General features: G+C 34.7%; 1 protein-coding gene across 2 annotated transcripts in view; it reads right to left on the bottom strand.

Annotated features, from left to right (window-relative positions):
- Positions 1–2206: 2206 nt before the first annotated feature.
- Positions 2207–15287, bottom strand: part of LOC121411182 (PHD finger protein 14-like) — a 38320-nt gene continuing 25239 nt past the window's right edge. Inside the window, exons 16-18 of one of the 2 annotated variants that reach the window (XM_041603747.1) lie at positions 10976–11126; positions 6663–6743; positions 2207–5271 (exon numbers count right to left, since the gene is read on the bottom strand). In XM_041603747.1, the coding sequence (XP_041459681.1) occupies positions 5230–5271; positions 6663–6743; positions 10976–11126 (274 nt within the window). In that variant the 3' untranslated portion in view covers positions 2207–5229. The remainder of the gene's footprint in view (positions 5272–6662; positions 6744–10975; positions 11127–15287) is intronic. The other variant, XM_041603748.1, reaches the window with a different exon arrangement.

Raw genomic sequence — 15287 nt, 5'->3', positions numbered from 1 at the left:
GTTATGACATCATTTCAAAAACTTAACCTCAGGTTAAGATTTGATGTTGACGCCGCCGCCGTCGGAAAAGCGGCGCCTATAGTCTCACTTTGCTTCGCAGGTGAGACAAAAACCCCTCCAAAAGAAAAATTATGTTATTACATTCCATTAAAAAATATTGAGAAAATCCACTTTCAATTCAATTTAGTCTAACAACACAAAATAAACACGATTTACATGAACTACTTATGAACCAATTTTCTGTTCTACAAAGTACAAACCAAGTGCAAATATTACTAGGTAAAGTGGAAATAAGACAATCTCAGCATCAGACCAAGTAATGGTTGGACTAAACAGTAATTTATTAGTCTAGCCATGATGGTGTTAGATAAGTTGATATTTAGACCATCTACTTGTACTTCTAGACCAGAGCCGGCCGCACAGAAACGCTGTGCCTTAGCCTAACAGAGCGCTTATAGTACGCACAGTCACATCTTTCAGATTGTTTCGGATTGAAGTCAAAACATTTATTTCATTCAATATGTAAGTAATGCATTGCTGTTATATTAGGCATCGCTACCACATTGCCGATTGTAAAGGGTCTCTGTTAGAGCACTGTTAGCACTAACAATGTTTCTGTGCAGCCAATACAGGATACAATGTAACATGACATTTGCATATAGAACATAGCAAAAATAACAACGCATAGGCAATTTTGTGTCTCGCTCATGAAAGTAACCAGAAATATTGTGATTTGCGAGGGCACGCAACAGAATTGTATCAAAACTTCTTTGTGAAATGACTGGGATGGAATAACACTTGTCATAACACAGTCTTGCCCATAAACTTTCATGTTGACCTCAAAATGAACTTTGACCAAATACCATGTGACCTCCGGACACAATAACATGCAGTTTGGTTGAAAAGCGACTTACGGTTGCGGAGTTATGTGTTGTAAGGTTTGTGACGGACGGACGGCGGACAACATTTGAAATACGGAATTAGTCACATAGAGTGGTGTTAAACCAAGTTATTAGACAAAATTTGTGTAGTCCAATTGGATATCAAGACACAAAGAAGTAAAATGGACTACATAGCAATCAAACCAAATGGTAAGTAGACAAACTAGTTTTAGATGAAATAGGGTTAGACCATGTGGAATGATGAGGCAGGCATTAGTTGTAAACCCATAATTTTGCAGGGTTTTTTTTCTGTCACTCTCACTCTCAACTTCTCTGTCTTTGTATATCTGTCCTCCTCTCCTTCTCTCACTCCCTCCCTCTTTTCCTCTCTCTTCAAAATGACTTTTTCCCATTTCAGTAATTGGTTCAAGGAAACAAAACACAGTGTATACATAGCAAGTACATTATTTAATGGTACCAATGAATGACCCACTAATAATACAACCTGAACATGATCCCATGTATTTAAAAGGGAAAGACCACCTTGAAAAGTTGATGGATAAAGGATAAAACTAAACATTTCATCAAAATTGGATTAAAATTAAACTAAAAATAAGATGTGACATTTCAAAATTTTCCTTATTTTCACAAAATATTATACGCAAAACACAGAAGCATGCAAATGAGAGAGGTTATGGTTTGGTAACTTTAGTATTTCTTTTTAATTTTAATAGGATGAATTAGAGGATATGTTGCAATTTTTGAAGATTTGAAAAAGGAACGTCTTCATTTGAACACAGTAGGTTATAACAATGGTAATTCCTCATGATCAGGGAGGGATTAAATTTGATTCGCATTATAATGAGAACAAAATTGTAATACAGTATAGTAGTAAACCATATAACAAATAAAGACCTTAACTGAAAATGTGACATTGCTAGCTTTCTCATTTGCATATCAGCTGTGCTTGAAATTTCTTAGCTATCTGAACTGAGAAATTTTCAACATTATGCTTGTTTAATTTTCTATTTTTTATCCAAATCAACTTTGTTGGAGGTGGACCTTCCCCAATAAACTAAATGTTTCTGTCACTTATGTACTAACGAATAAACGAGCACAAATTATAATGAAATAACATAATACATAGAGCCTAATTGGTATACACCAATGACACAAAATAATAATTAATCATTTTACATGTATGTGACACTAACTGACACAAACACAAATTGAAATACTGCTTTGCTAAAATACATAAGTAATTCATCTCATTGTTACTGACATAGCTGAAATTATGTATTTTATCTCCCTTTTTTCTTGGTAAAATAAAATGGAAAACCTGACATTTTACATGGATTTTCTAGCCGACTTGAAGCACACTCACGAGCAGACATTGGGAAATTGTTATTAGTATATCAAGCGAAATGTGATGCCATCTTTTTGATCAAGAAAAAGGCAAATTTTTTGTGACCTCATAATTTTACCTTTCTTCAGTGTTTATAAAAGGAATGATTCTTTTCCTTTATATGTAAAAATGACCCTTGACCTTTTGACCATCCAATAAGATTACAGGCACCACAAATTTTTAAACAACATACATGTCTTTGTTCTTTAGACACTTTCACAAGGTCTGTAACCTTTTTGCCTCCATAAAAATATGCTCAAACTCAACATGGTCCAACTTGTTACCATTTTGGTCTAATTTTCACTTGATTTTAGCCCATTTTTTCTTACTTTAGACTACATTAGACTACATGATAATTAAATCCAGGTTGTCATCAGACCTTGCAGGATAGTTAGACAAAATGACACATGGATCAAAAGGTTTATCCAAAACAAAGACAGCCAATCTAGAAATAAACCAAGATGTTTGAGACCTAGCATACACAAATCCTCAAGATAACAAGTTCCTGTATAGAAACTGACAGCCATTTCCAAAAAATAAAAATAAAATTCATGGGAATGAATCCCTAAAACAATACTGCATTTATATGTTTTCATTTATTTTAAGAAATTGAGAAATCAATTTAAGATTTCATTGTCAGGAGAATAAATATATCATTCTCAAACAAAATGTAAATGTTGAAAAATAACTTGATTCTCTATGAAAGTTGTTATGGAATGAGATATGCAATCAAACATTTGTACTGAAAAAAGTTGATGTTCCAAAAAGCTATCATGCAAGGGCATCATATTTATCATTTTGAACTTACCACTGAAATGCAGTCAATAAACATATTTCTAAAAACACATCCCAAATTAAGTTACACCAACAAATTTGTTATGACCAAGCAGCTTTCATTATCCACTATACTACACACAGGATAACGACAATCGCCAGTTCCACAAACATCGGTATCGAAATGGAAAATTATATTTTGATATGTACAATTCAAGCCTAATGATGAATATCTGTTATTGTTCAATGCCTTCAGAGCTTGTAGTATACAAACCTATGGATTTTGAAATTTGCAATATCATACCATTGCACTCTGACGCTATCCTCCAAAATACACCATTGCAAGGCCACATACCTGTACACAAGCACTGTACATTTAGCTCTGTGTTTGATAACTGCACCAGTGATAAATTTACTTATGTTTCTTTTGTGAAACCACTGTTAGCTTGCGAAGTATAAGTCGCTGTAAAGTCATGTATGTGTACCGGTACTGAAAGTTCTGCACTACAAGTAAATTCAAAATGTGTAGATCTGTTTCCCCATTTCAAAATCTTGATCATTTTTAAAGAAAACTTCATTTTTCCATAGTGAATATTCTAACTTCTATCATATTTTCAAAAAATTAATGGCAAATAGTCTAATTTGTGCAACACTGCAATGGTATAAAATTTGGCCTAAGGTGAAAGAATCTATTCAGCAAGCCATACATGTATGTCTCTTTGGTATCTGTTAGAGCCAAAGATTCAAAGCCTGTATTAAGCTTTAGGAGTAGATTCAATAATAAGACTGTTATAAACCGCTTTTATCCATCTATTTTTTGTGAAAACTTTCAAGCATCCTATCTTACTAATGATTCTATTTTTTTTAAATGGCCTCCTAAACACTTGTCCTAGATGTGAAGTGATTTCCTGTCACAAAGCTACAAACATTGAATACATCCTGAACTTTGTTATACTTTCCATGTATTATAAATGGTCTCGTACAGGTATGAGTTATGATTATCTATTTTTTTTTTAAATTGCCTTTTTGGAGAAAATTATGAATTCCAATTCACAGGGCCTGTCTATTGGAACTTTTCCTATAGACATTGTACACATGGAGACACATAGAGCAATTCTCATTTATAACAGGGAGCATTTACTATGATGACTTGAGATCAAAGGTGCTAAAAACAATTTCTCTACATTTGCTAGAGTATATTATGCACCACTGAATATAAACATCCTATTAGACAGCCTCTTCGGTATTGGTACTATGAATACAGCAGAACAATAACAATCAGACTTATTTTGGTCAGGATATGCTCCTATCCTATGTGCACTACAGTGGTGGTGGTAGACATCATGCCATGATACACACAGGTACCACAGGAATCAAGCCTAATTAGAGATGGGTAGCATACTATTAGGTTGCAAGTTTACTTCCTTCTACACTCCATCTTAAAAGTAAACATTTTTGGGATTACATTTTTATTTATCAAAAAATGTTTATGCTATAGTGTTATTCTTAAGTGATTTTCAATGATTTTCATCCTGAAGTGATCTTTTTTCCATCTCCAACAGCAATTTCCATGTTTTCCATCCATTTTCTTTGATTGACAATCATCATCCTTATTTTGTAAGGACATTTTCAAAAAGATACTTTCACATAAAATTACATGTACATCCAAACAAATTTTTACATAACATCATCTACATCATAATTATAATGTAAATAATTTGAAGAGTGGCCAACACTTTTAGGGGGATTAACCAAAATCAAAAAGAAGCTTTTAATCTGAAAACTACAAGTTGGCAATGTCAGGGACTCGGATTACAAAAAAATATACCTGATTTCTGTAAGTTGCAACAGAAAAACGGTACTTCAGTAAAATGACGACTTCTCAGCCAATCAAAGCCAAGGATTTCTCTCTCTCTCTTTTTGCCATTTATCGATTGATTGCTAATCTTTGTGTTACAGAGTCCAAGTCCAATGGGAAACACCTGGCTCTGTTGTGTGTAAGAATACAATACCCCTATATTCAATGATAACAAATACTTCATATTGACCTCTGGGGCTTCTCATTGCCCATAACAAAATACCCTGGTGCTGCTATTGAACACTTTCTTTATTATGCCACTATTACCTGTATGCTTGATCATCATTAATCTCAGCCTATGCTTCAGTTCATCATCTTGACTTTCTCCTTGCCTTTGAAGTTGGTTCAGGCTGCTGAAATTAAAAAGCAAATATATACAGAGTGTGATTTACTTGCATGAATGTGGGGGAGAATTTCTAGGCACTCTTTCAAATTCACAAATTGACTAAGTTTGACTAGTCCTCACCAACAACTAAGAACAAGTGGAGTGCTTCTAGCCTATCCTGAATTACGTGATTCAATATAACAGCAGTGCAGACTTTGAAAACAAATATCAAATAATTTTTCACCAAAAACACAATACATATAATAATCTATGTTCATTGACCCTAATTATGTGACATACGCCTTGTGCAAGATGATCAGTGATATTCGATTACCCCTATGTCAACATTTCATGAATTATATCCATAAACTTTCAGTTATAATAGCAATTCAACGATAACCCCCAACATGGCCAAAGTTCATTGACCCTAAATTACCTGTGACCTTGGTCATGTGACCTGAAACTCGAGCAGGGTGTTCAGTAATACTTGATTACCTTTCTGTCCAAGTATCATAAACTAGGCCCACAAAACCTTTCTAAGTTATGACATTTTAAAAAGTTAACCTATGGTTAAGATTTTGATGTTGATTCTCCCAAAATGGTCTAAGTTCATTGACCCTAAATGAGCTTTGACCTCGGTCATGTGACATCAAACTCTGGCAGGATGTTAATACTTCATAACCATTATGTCCAAGTTTCATGAAATAGGTCCATATAGTTTCTAAATTGTTGATGACACTGCTACCGTCAGAAAAGCAGCGCCTATATTCTTGCTCTGTTATGCAGGCAAATAAAAAAAAAAAAAAAGCTCGATGTTGATCCGACAAACGTTTCATCAAAATAACAAGAACCATTCATTTTAAAATATGAAATTACCTCTGGAATGGAATATGCATTGGCACAAGGTTTTTGAAACATATAATAATGAAATTTATTTTGCTGGATGTGACTTCAACTGAAATTTCCAGAAATCAATGTTTTTAGAGTTGAGAAAGAAAGGAATATATTTCATTTTCTTGGTCTTTTATAACTAAATAAAAATAAATTCAAGGAAACTTGAACAATACAGCAGAAATATGAAATGTGAAATTTTGGGGAAAAGGTCCTCCCCCTCCTCCTGTACACCAACACTGCACATTTTTTGAAAAGTGGTTAAATGTTTTCAAAGGAAACTTAACAATTCAGGCTTTTATGTAATCATGGACTTCATGGCCTTCCCTAGTGTCAATTTAATGAATTCTAAGTGTTGTTTCAAATGTACCAACACTTTACATTTCTTTTCAAAGTTGTGAGCAGAAACATGATTGATTTCGAATCCCCCAAAGGATTGTTTATTGCAGATTCAATGTTGTAACATTTCAAAGATCAGAGTACAGTGCAGAGGTGATGAAGGAAATGTTCTTGGCATAGTAAACTTACTACATCATCATTGTTATCCATGTTGAGTTGTTTCCTTTTTGCTGCTGTCCTGCTATTTGCTTTTCCCTTTGGTTTGGTGACCTAGAAGACAGTAACATCAAATGAACTATTTGATGATTAACACATTCTAATTGGTATTCATACAGGATGGCAAACAAGGATTTTACCCAGCTTTCGCCTATAAATGCAAAGGCCATAATTCAACAAGGTGGTTTTGGCAGATTTCCTGTATGAATTATGCTTACATACAATACCATGCATATTAAAACAAATGTCAATGGTGTTTTGCCACATTGCGCTTGACGCCTATTGCCATGGTTGAATTCACTATTTCACACAAGAGCCCACTGTTTTTAACATGGGAAGCATTAATTCAAAGCAGTGGATTCATGAATGATATAGCATGCTCATCCATGGCAACATGCATCAATTTCCTTTTTGAAAAGAGGACGCATTAATTCAAAACAGTGGATTCATGAATAAAATAGTGTACTCAACCATGACAACATGCGTCAATATGGAAAAATGTGACAGAGCAAGCATCAGCATTGGCCATTTTTTAATATATTTGGTAAATCAGCCTAATTTATGCAGGAAATTTGCATAAACCATGGGTTCAATCAACGGTTTTCAAAACCACCTTTGAGAATTCAGGCTAAAGGGTGAACAAGAAGAAAGCTAAAGGCCTGGTCCAACTGGCCGACGGACACAAAACATATAACAGATATAGCGGACAAGCAAAATTTTGGGGTGTATCCATCCATTTTCATCCGTTCCAACCAATGGACAAAATGGGCAAACAATGAAATCAAAGTGGACGGATGCTCGATAGAGCATACGAAACAAAGTGTACACCATGGAGACATAATGTTTTTTCAACGGATGGCAAGATTATTTTCCGTTTTACATACTCTCTGCAGTCGCAAGTGCAGTGGGACCAAGCCTTAATTCCTGTGATGATCATTTGTATGGTGTGTTATCAATAACTTGTTCATTTAGGCTCATACTCTGGACTCGGGTTTAAATTAAACCCTGGATTAAAGTTGTGGTTTTACTATAAATAGCCAATTGGGGCACAAATCTCTATTAGTACAGTTTCAATTTATTGATTCACATGACACTGAAATCATTCATAAGTGCTGGGAATGATAACTCAAGTATTTTTTCTTCATTATGCAAGCAAATGGAAACAAAATAGTAAACATCAGGAATATACAATGTACATTGTAACCAGAATTTTTAAGTTTTTGGCTCCCCATAATTTTAGCACAGAGTTAGACCGGAGTCTAAGTTTAACCTAGTCTCAGAATATGGGCCATTGAGTTCTCAATTATATCATATCTCCAAAACCTTAAAGTTAAAATGTGAAATTCAAAATAGAAGATACACTGACCCAGTTCCACAAGAAAGGATTTATATTCATATGGTTTCAGTTTTCAGGCAATAGATCAAATATGCCATGTATCAAGGCAAGAATATACTTTATTATGGTTTCACACTTTTCTGCACGTGAATCATGACATAACCTAATAAAAAGGAAGTTCACATTGAAGATAACAAGGCATATTAAAGCGATGTTGTGTCTTGGCCAATTGTGGAAATAACCAGAAATATTGCGATTTGCGACAGCACGCAACTGAATTGCATCAAAGGTTCATTGTGAAATAACTGAGATGGAATAACATTTGTTATAAAAGTCTTGCATATAAACTTTAATGTTGACCTCAAAATGACCTCCGACTGCAGCATAACATGCAGGTCTCTTAAGTACATCTAAAACACAAGTTTGGTTTAAAAGAGACCTACAGTTGCAGAGTTATGTGTCATAAGAAAATCTTGCATGTAAGCTTCAACGTTGACCTGAAAATGACCTTTGTCCTTTCCATATGACCTCCGACTGCAGCATTACATTCATGTCTCCTATTACCTCTACAACCCAAGTTTGGGTGAAAAGTGACTTACGGTTGCTGAGTTATGTCTCATTATGTTTATGACGGATGGAGGACATTTGGATCCTTTAGTATCGCTTCTACCACTGGTGGGCGAGACAAAAATAAGAAATATTTCAATAACAGTCTAGCATGTAAACTTTAACATTGACCTGAACGTAAACTTTAACGTTGACCTCAAAATGACCTTTGACCTTACCATGTGACCTGCAACTGCCCCATAACATGCAGGTCCCCTAAGTACATCTACAATCAAAGTTTGGCTGAAAAGTGAGTATGTGTCATAATGTTTGTGACGGACGGACGACGTTTGGATCCCTTAGTCTCGCCTTCACCTCTGGTGGGCAAAACAAAAAGAATAAATATTTCATTAACAGGATAGTCAGAAGAAAAAAGTCATATCAAATTGAAAGTTGGGAAGAAGTATCCAAAGCCATAACATACAATTTTAAAAACATAATTTTGTCTGAATGCAAGCATGGCTTCTCAACTTACAGGAAAGAGGGAGTTAGAGTCTAAATGAAAAACTTGATGAGTTTGTTTTTAGCTATCCAAGATTAAATCCTACTGCCACCACAAGCATACTTTGAAATCAGGGAACATTTATAACACGGAAATGAAACTTTTGAAACATTTGGACTTGTTTTGAAAGAGAAAAAAGTCATATATCAAATTGAAAGTTGGGAAGAAGTATCCGAAGCCATAACATACAATTTTAAAAACATATTTTTGTCTGAATGCAAGCATGGCTTCTCAACTTACAGGAATGAGGAGGCGGAGTCTCAATGAAAAACTTGATGAGTTTCTGTGTTTAGCTATAGAAGATTAAATCCTACTGCCACCACTAGCGTACTTTGAACTCAAGGAACAGGGAAATGAAACCTTTGGAACATTTAGACTTGTTTTGAAAGAGAAAAAAAATCAAAGAATAAGAACAAAGAAAATTTGAGAACAAGTGGAACGCCTCTGGCAGTCTTGCCTGCATTACGCAATTCGATATAGAAGCAGTGCTGCCTTAAAAAAAAAAGCTAATGAATAATTATTCACAGGAGAAAACACTAAAATATTATGTCCATTGACCCCAAATGACCTTTGACCATGTGACCTAAGACATGCGCAAAACAATCATTCATACTTGATTACCCTTATGTTGATGTTTCATGAGCTAAATCCATAAACTCTCTAAGTTATGATGCCAATTCAAAACATACTCCCAACATGGCCAAAGTTCATTGACCTTTAAATGACCTTTAATCTTGGCCATTTTCCTGAAATGTGCACAGGGTAATCAGGGATACATTGCTGCTCTTACTTCCAAGTTTCATGAACTAGATACATAAAATTTCAAAGTTACGATGACAATTCCTCAAATAACCCCCACATGGCCAAAGTTTGTTGACCCTAAGTGACCTTTTACCTTGGTCATGTGACCTGAAACTGGCACATGATATGATACATGTTGCTCTTATGTCCAAGTTTCATGAACAAGATCCATAAACTTTTTAAGTTATGATGACAATTCCTCAAATAACACCAATATGGCCAAAGTTCGTTGACCCTAAGTGAATTTTAACTTAGTCATAAAATAATAAAATACGGTAAATAATATAGGATTTGTATAACACACGTATCCACCTTGCTAGGTGCTCAAGGCGCTTCTACCTAAAAAGGTCTCTTTTTGCTCTTTCTCATGGTGATACAAACTCTCTATCCATAATGTTAACTTTGAAAATTGTATTACATATCCTCCTGTAGAAAGAATACATGATCTTCTGATAGATGTGATAAAAGAGGCAGTTTAAGTGACATGTATACAAAAGTACTGGGAAAGTGGTTCACAAGTGACATCACACATCTTTGTCGCATTGCCAACTGAAGGATCTCCATAGCATTAGTGATCACAATATTCAAATGTTTATAACTTTCTCATTATCTGTCAGATTTATTTCAAACTTTTGTTGATCTGTTTCTTTGATTTTATGGTTTCACACAATCTTGATTCAAAGGTTTCATTTTCCTTTAATGAATGTTGTCAGCTATATTTCAATAAATCTTTGGTTTTGATTGCCTGAGAAGCGCTAGCATCTCACTGTTACCATGGTAACAGTAAGAGAATAACAACTTGTCCATTCCGGCAAACACCATACTTCTGGTCAGTCACTGTGGGTCAAGAAATTAAGAGATAATGCATCAACCATTTGAAGTAACGGGGGAACACAGACTGCGTCACCTTACATTTGTTTGTTACAAAACTTTCCACCTTGGGTGATGGAGAACACTCATTACTGACAAAGTCCCAAAGTAAAATCAAATCTTTCATGAAAGCTGAAGACAATGGCATTAGAAATAATCATGAAATATTACCCTTTTGGTAGTCGGAAAGTCTGTATACTGAGTGGTAAACTTGAGAGGCTCCTTGATGATACGTCTCTTGCGTCTTGGCTCCTCTTCCACTTCCTTACTTTCTTCTCCCTCGCTTTCATCACTGCTACTGCTTACACACTCTGAACATTGCCTGGGGTAAAGAATGAATTACTCATTGTTTAACAAAATCACTTTCTTCTGCTTCATTCTTAGATGGCCTCTGCATGGTAGCAAATATTTGTAGGGTTTGTATTAACCCAAGGCCATCAAGGTGACATCTTGGGTGCAAACCTCAACTGCCTTCTACCCTTGAAATTCTCTATACACATAATGGTTCAAAGGCAATTCTAAAAAAAAAAATCTCCTTCCCCTGGAGGTTTACTTTTGTCACATGAATATAAATATTGGACATGGCCATTTGTTGATAAGCTTGCACATTCTTGCGAAACCTTCACATTAACATTTGTGAGCCCCCTAAAATGGCGCCTAGTGCTCTGTGGCTGAGCACACTTTCATTGTCTCCATTCAGACAGTCAGGACCTAATATTACACCACAGACCCGCAGCCTGGGTCTCGTTTTTATCATAAAGACTTGTTATAATAAAGAAATGCACAATTTCTATAACAAGTCTACTATCTGCCAATCAAATAGAATCATTTCAGTAGCTTTAATCTGTGATTGTAATTTTGTTATTTTTACAGGTTCCATGAAACGGGCCCCTTGTCTCAGACCTGGGTTTGTGTTGAAGAAAATTTGTTGTCCAAAATAATGCAAGGATTGGGATTAGGTTACGGATAGATAATTTAAGTGTAAGTTTAGGTTATAAGTTTCGCTTAATTTACAGCTTTACAATGATAGAATTTCACCAGAACACAGATCATGTAACCCCTGCAATTCATTGAGTGACCATGAAGTACCTATCTATTACACATTAGTTATTTAATGTCCAAAGGGAATATTCTCATCCTGATATTTTCCACCAATTCATACCAAGTTAAAGAATTATATTTTGTATTACGTTGCAATGTATAGTACATTATAAAGATGGGTAGTTGTAGTTATCTTTTTTTCAATAAATTTGGTTGAATCAATACATTAAAAGAAATGAAAATCCTGTTAATTTTTTTTGTAATTTCAATAAGCACATTGTTGAGTCAAGCCTTTTTGGTGGTAAATTCTAACAATAAATATCAGATCATAAATTCCAACATTCACCAAGCATGTAAAGCTTTAATGATAAAATCTATCATTTCACCTGGTAATACCGTAAATTCATTCATTAAAAATAAATCTATGTAATCTTTGGATTTACCTAGACTTTACAAGCTTAATAAAATCTACTTGTCTATGTACATCAAAATATTTTTAAACATCATTGACATCTTGGTAAAATTTCTCATCATAAAAAATGGAAGCAATCATCAAAAAATGTCTCTCTGACATAGGGCTGAATTAATTAAAAAAACATGATGGTATTCTCAAAAACGCTAGTTGAAAGTGTAACAACTCTAAAATAAAAATAATGTAACTTTCTTATCTGCACCTATTTAGCGCATCCCAGGAAAAAATGTCTCTCTGACATTGGGCTGAATTAATTAAAAAAACATGATGGTATTCTCAATTAAATGTACAGGACTAAAAAGGTCATTTCATGTTCTAACTTCTACAAAAAAATCATTGGTATCGCTTCAGTGGTTTTGAATACACATTAATTGATCTATATTATGTGATAGTGGTCAGCACTGTCTAGCATATCAGCCCCCTTTGATCATCCAGAATCTGACCAGAAAAATATCCATGATCTAACAAGGCTCATCAAATTGCATCCTTGAGCACGTTCACAGCAGTGTGTGATAGTCCATTTCAAATTTCATAATGAGAAATGCACAATGATGGAGACAACAGGTCATGACTGTTTCATGCCTAATTCCAACAATTGCATTTCGTTTTATATTTTTTGTTGTTAAGTTACTGGGGTAAGGTTAATTCACTGTACTGAGCACATAACTCCAATTCTGCGTTCTCTTCATTGGCTCCGCATACATCACCGTGTCTCTTTCAAAGTTCTCCTTCTTACCCACAAAATTCTCAATGACCATTCCCAAAAATATCTGACAGATCTCATTTCTTTACGCTCTAGTACCTTCTCAAGACCTCTCCATTCATCGTCTACGATGCAGTTAACTCCTGGACCTCGAACCTCTACAAAGTATGGTGACCTTTATCTTCAATTCCCCCTTCCCTTTGGAATAAGCTACCATCTTACATTCATAATGCCAAGTCTGTGAATCAGTTCAAAACCCTACTTGAAATCTACTTGTTTAATAGATGATTCACAGTTGTGGGTCAGTCAATTGGAGGTGCACACCAGTTTAAGATTTTTTATTATTAGTATAGTTGCATTAGCTGTGTCACTTCCCCTGCCACATCTTTTTTTCTTCTTTCTTTCTTTTCTTTTAATTCCAAGTAAAAACCATAAACAGAACCAGTGCGCTTACATGTAGAAACACCAGTAGTACGCGTCTTATAAATGTTATGTATCATTATTATTATAAAGTAATTGTTTCAGTAAAAAAGTCAATTTTACTGGTTATGTTCACTATCGTAGAGTGTGATACTCTTGTGGTTTGCCTCCATTGTACAGCTTTTAGTACTCATCCATCATTTGAGAATAATACCTTACTTTAGAATTAATTCAGCGATATGTCACAGGGACATTTGTTCTGGGACGCGCTGTATGTATTTACATGAGCATTCTAATAAGCATTAGTGTATAATTCCATTTCATGACCCCCTCCCCCTCCATCAATTAAAATATAATAAAGAAGTGCTTGACTAAGACATTCAAAATTATCAATCACAAAACATGAATCTCTGTATTTCAAAGACTTGTGCATGTTACCTCTTTAAATCATAAAGTGCAGGTGTCTTAATGAAATTCTTACATGTGACTTACCACCCACACTTAAGTAATGCAGAATGTCAAGCAAACCTATAATTCCATTATGATTACTTCTTAAACTGTCATGATTATCTCCACAAGTAAAAAAGAAATACATTAAGCAAGATGGGATTTTCAAGGCAGGATTAAATTGCTAAGGGCAATACCCTTAGAAGGTATTTCCCCTAGCTCTATTTCTAGTTACAAGAGATGATTTTCTAAATTTGCTTGATTTGTTCTAAATTTGCACCTTCAGCATAAACCATTGATCTTTATCAATGCCTCTTCTAAATCTCTGAGATATCAATTTAGCACTGACATATAAATATTCAAAAGATTATTTTTACTTGACTGATCCACGATTGATTATATTAAAACAGCTCAGAATGACATTTATATTATTTTGGATGGCTCAGAATGGAATACTAGAAATATTCTAAGAGTTGGGGCAAATATTCTGAAAATAGCAGACGAGTGGAATATTGGCCCTAACAAGTGGAGTATTTCTGGTATTCCATGAAATAAAGCTATCTAAAATAATTATTATTATCTACACCACCCCCCCCCCCAAAAAAAAAAAATTGCTAAAAAACCAGTTAAACGAGGCAAAGCAATCTTGAAAACTACATCCCAAGGTGGTTATTTGAACTGGTTTGGAAGATCGCTTCTAAGACCTCTTTGACTGTTCTCGTTACACGATAAACTAGTTTTAGGGCAGTAATGGGATCAGGGTCTTAGACAACAAGACTGCTTTACGTGAAGTGGTTTTGAAAACCACTTTTCGGGTGATCCGAAGGGAATGCGAGCAAAGCGATCTTCCAAACTGGTCTCCTGAACTGATTTCCAGTAAACAAGTTTTAGGTACAATTGTAGTTCATCATGACTTAATTAAGTATCATTGTGCTCTTTGCTTCGCATCTCATTGCATTTATTGCAGTACATGTTCAATTTTTCATGCATTCACTCATGCGCACTAGACTGTTGAATACGGTCTCATATTCAATAGCAACTTTTTTACAGGAGCCTAAGGGAAATTTGTCAGATTTTGGACCTGTTAGGAATACGCTCTAAAATTTTACAGGCAATTGATGCAGACCAAAATACAAATTGTTTTTAATTCATCACTAAAAAAACACTCTATAATTAGAGGGAATTGAATGCCTTCAGGTGGGATACATGAAAATATTGGATGACCTGATATAAAACATTAAACAAGATGCCACACTACAAGTCCATAGGATTTATAGCAAGAATTAACAATTAAGGATTCTCTACAAGAATACTGTCATTCAATATATGATTATCATCTCTTGTGCAATTACAACTGCATGGATAGATGCCATTCCCAACAAAAATGCTTGAGAGGAATA

The sequence above is a fragment of the Lytechinus variegatus genome, chromosome 3 (assembly GCF_018143015.1).
Source record: "Lytechinus variegatus isolate NC3 chromosome 3, Lvar_3.0, whole genome shotgun sequence".
In the NCBI taxonomy this organism is placed as follows: domain Eukaryota; kingdom Metazoa; phylum Echinodermata; class Echinoidea; order Temnopleuroida; family Toxopneustidae; genus Lytechinus; species Lytechinus variegatus.
The sequence above is the reverse complement of the archived record's forward strand: the minus strand, read 5'-3'. Positions and strand labels throughout refer to the sequence as shown.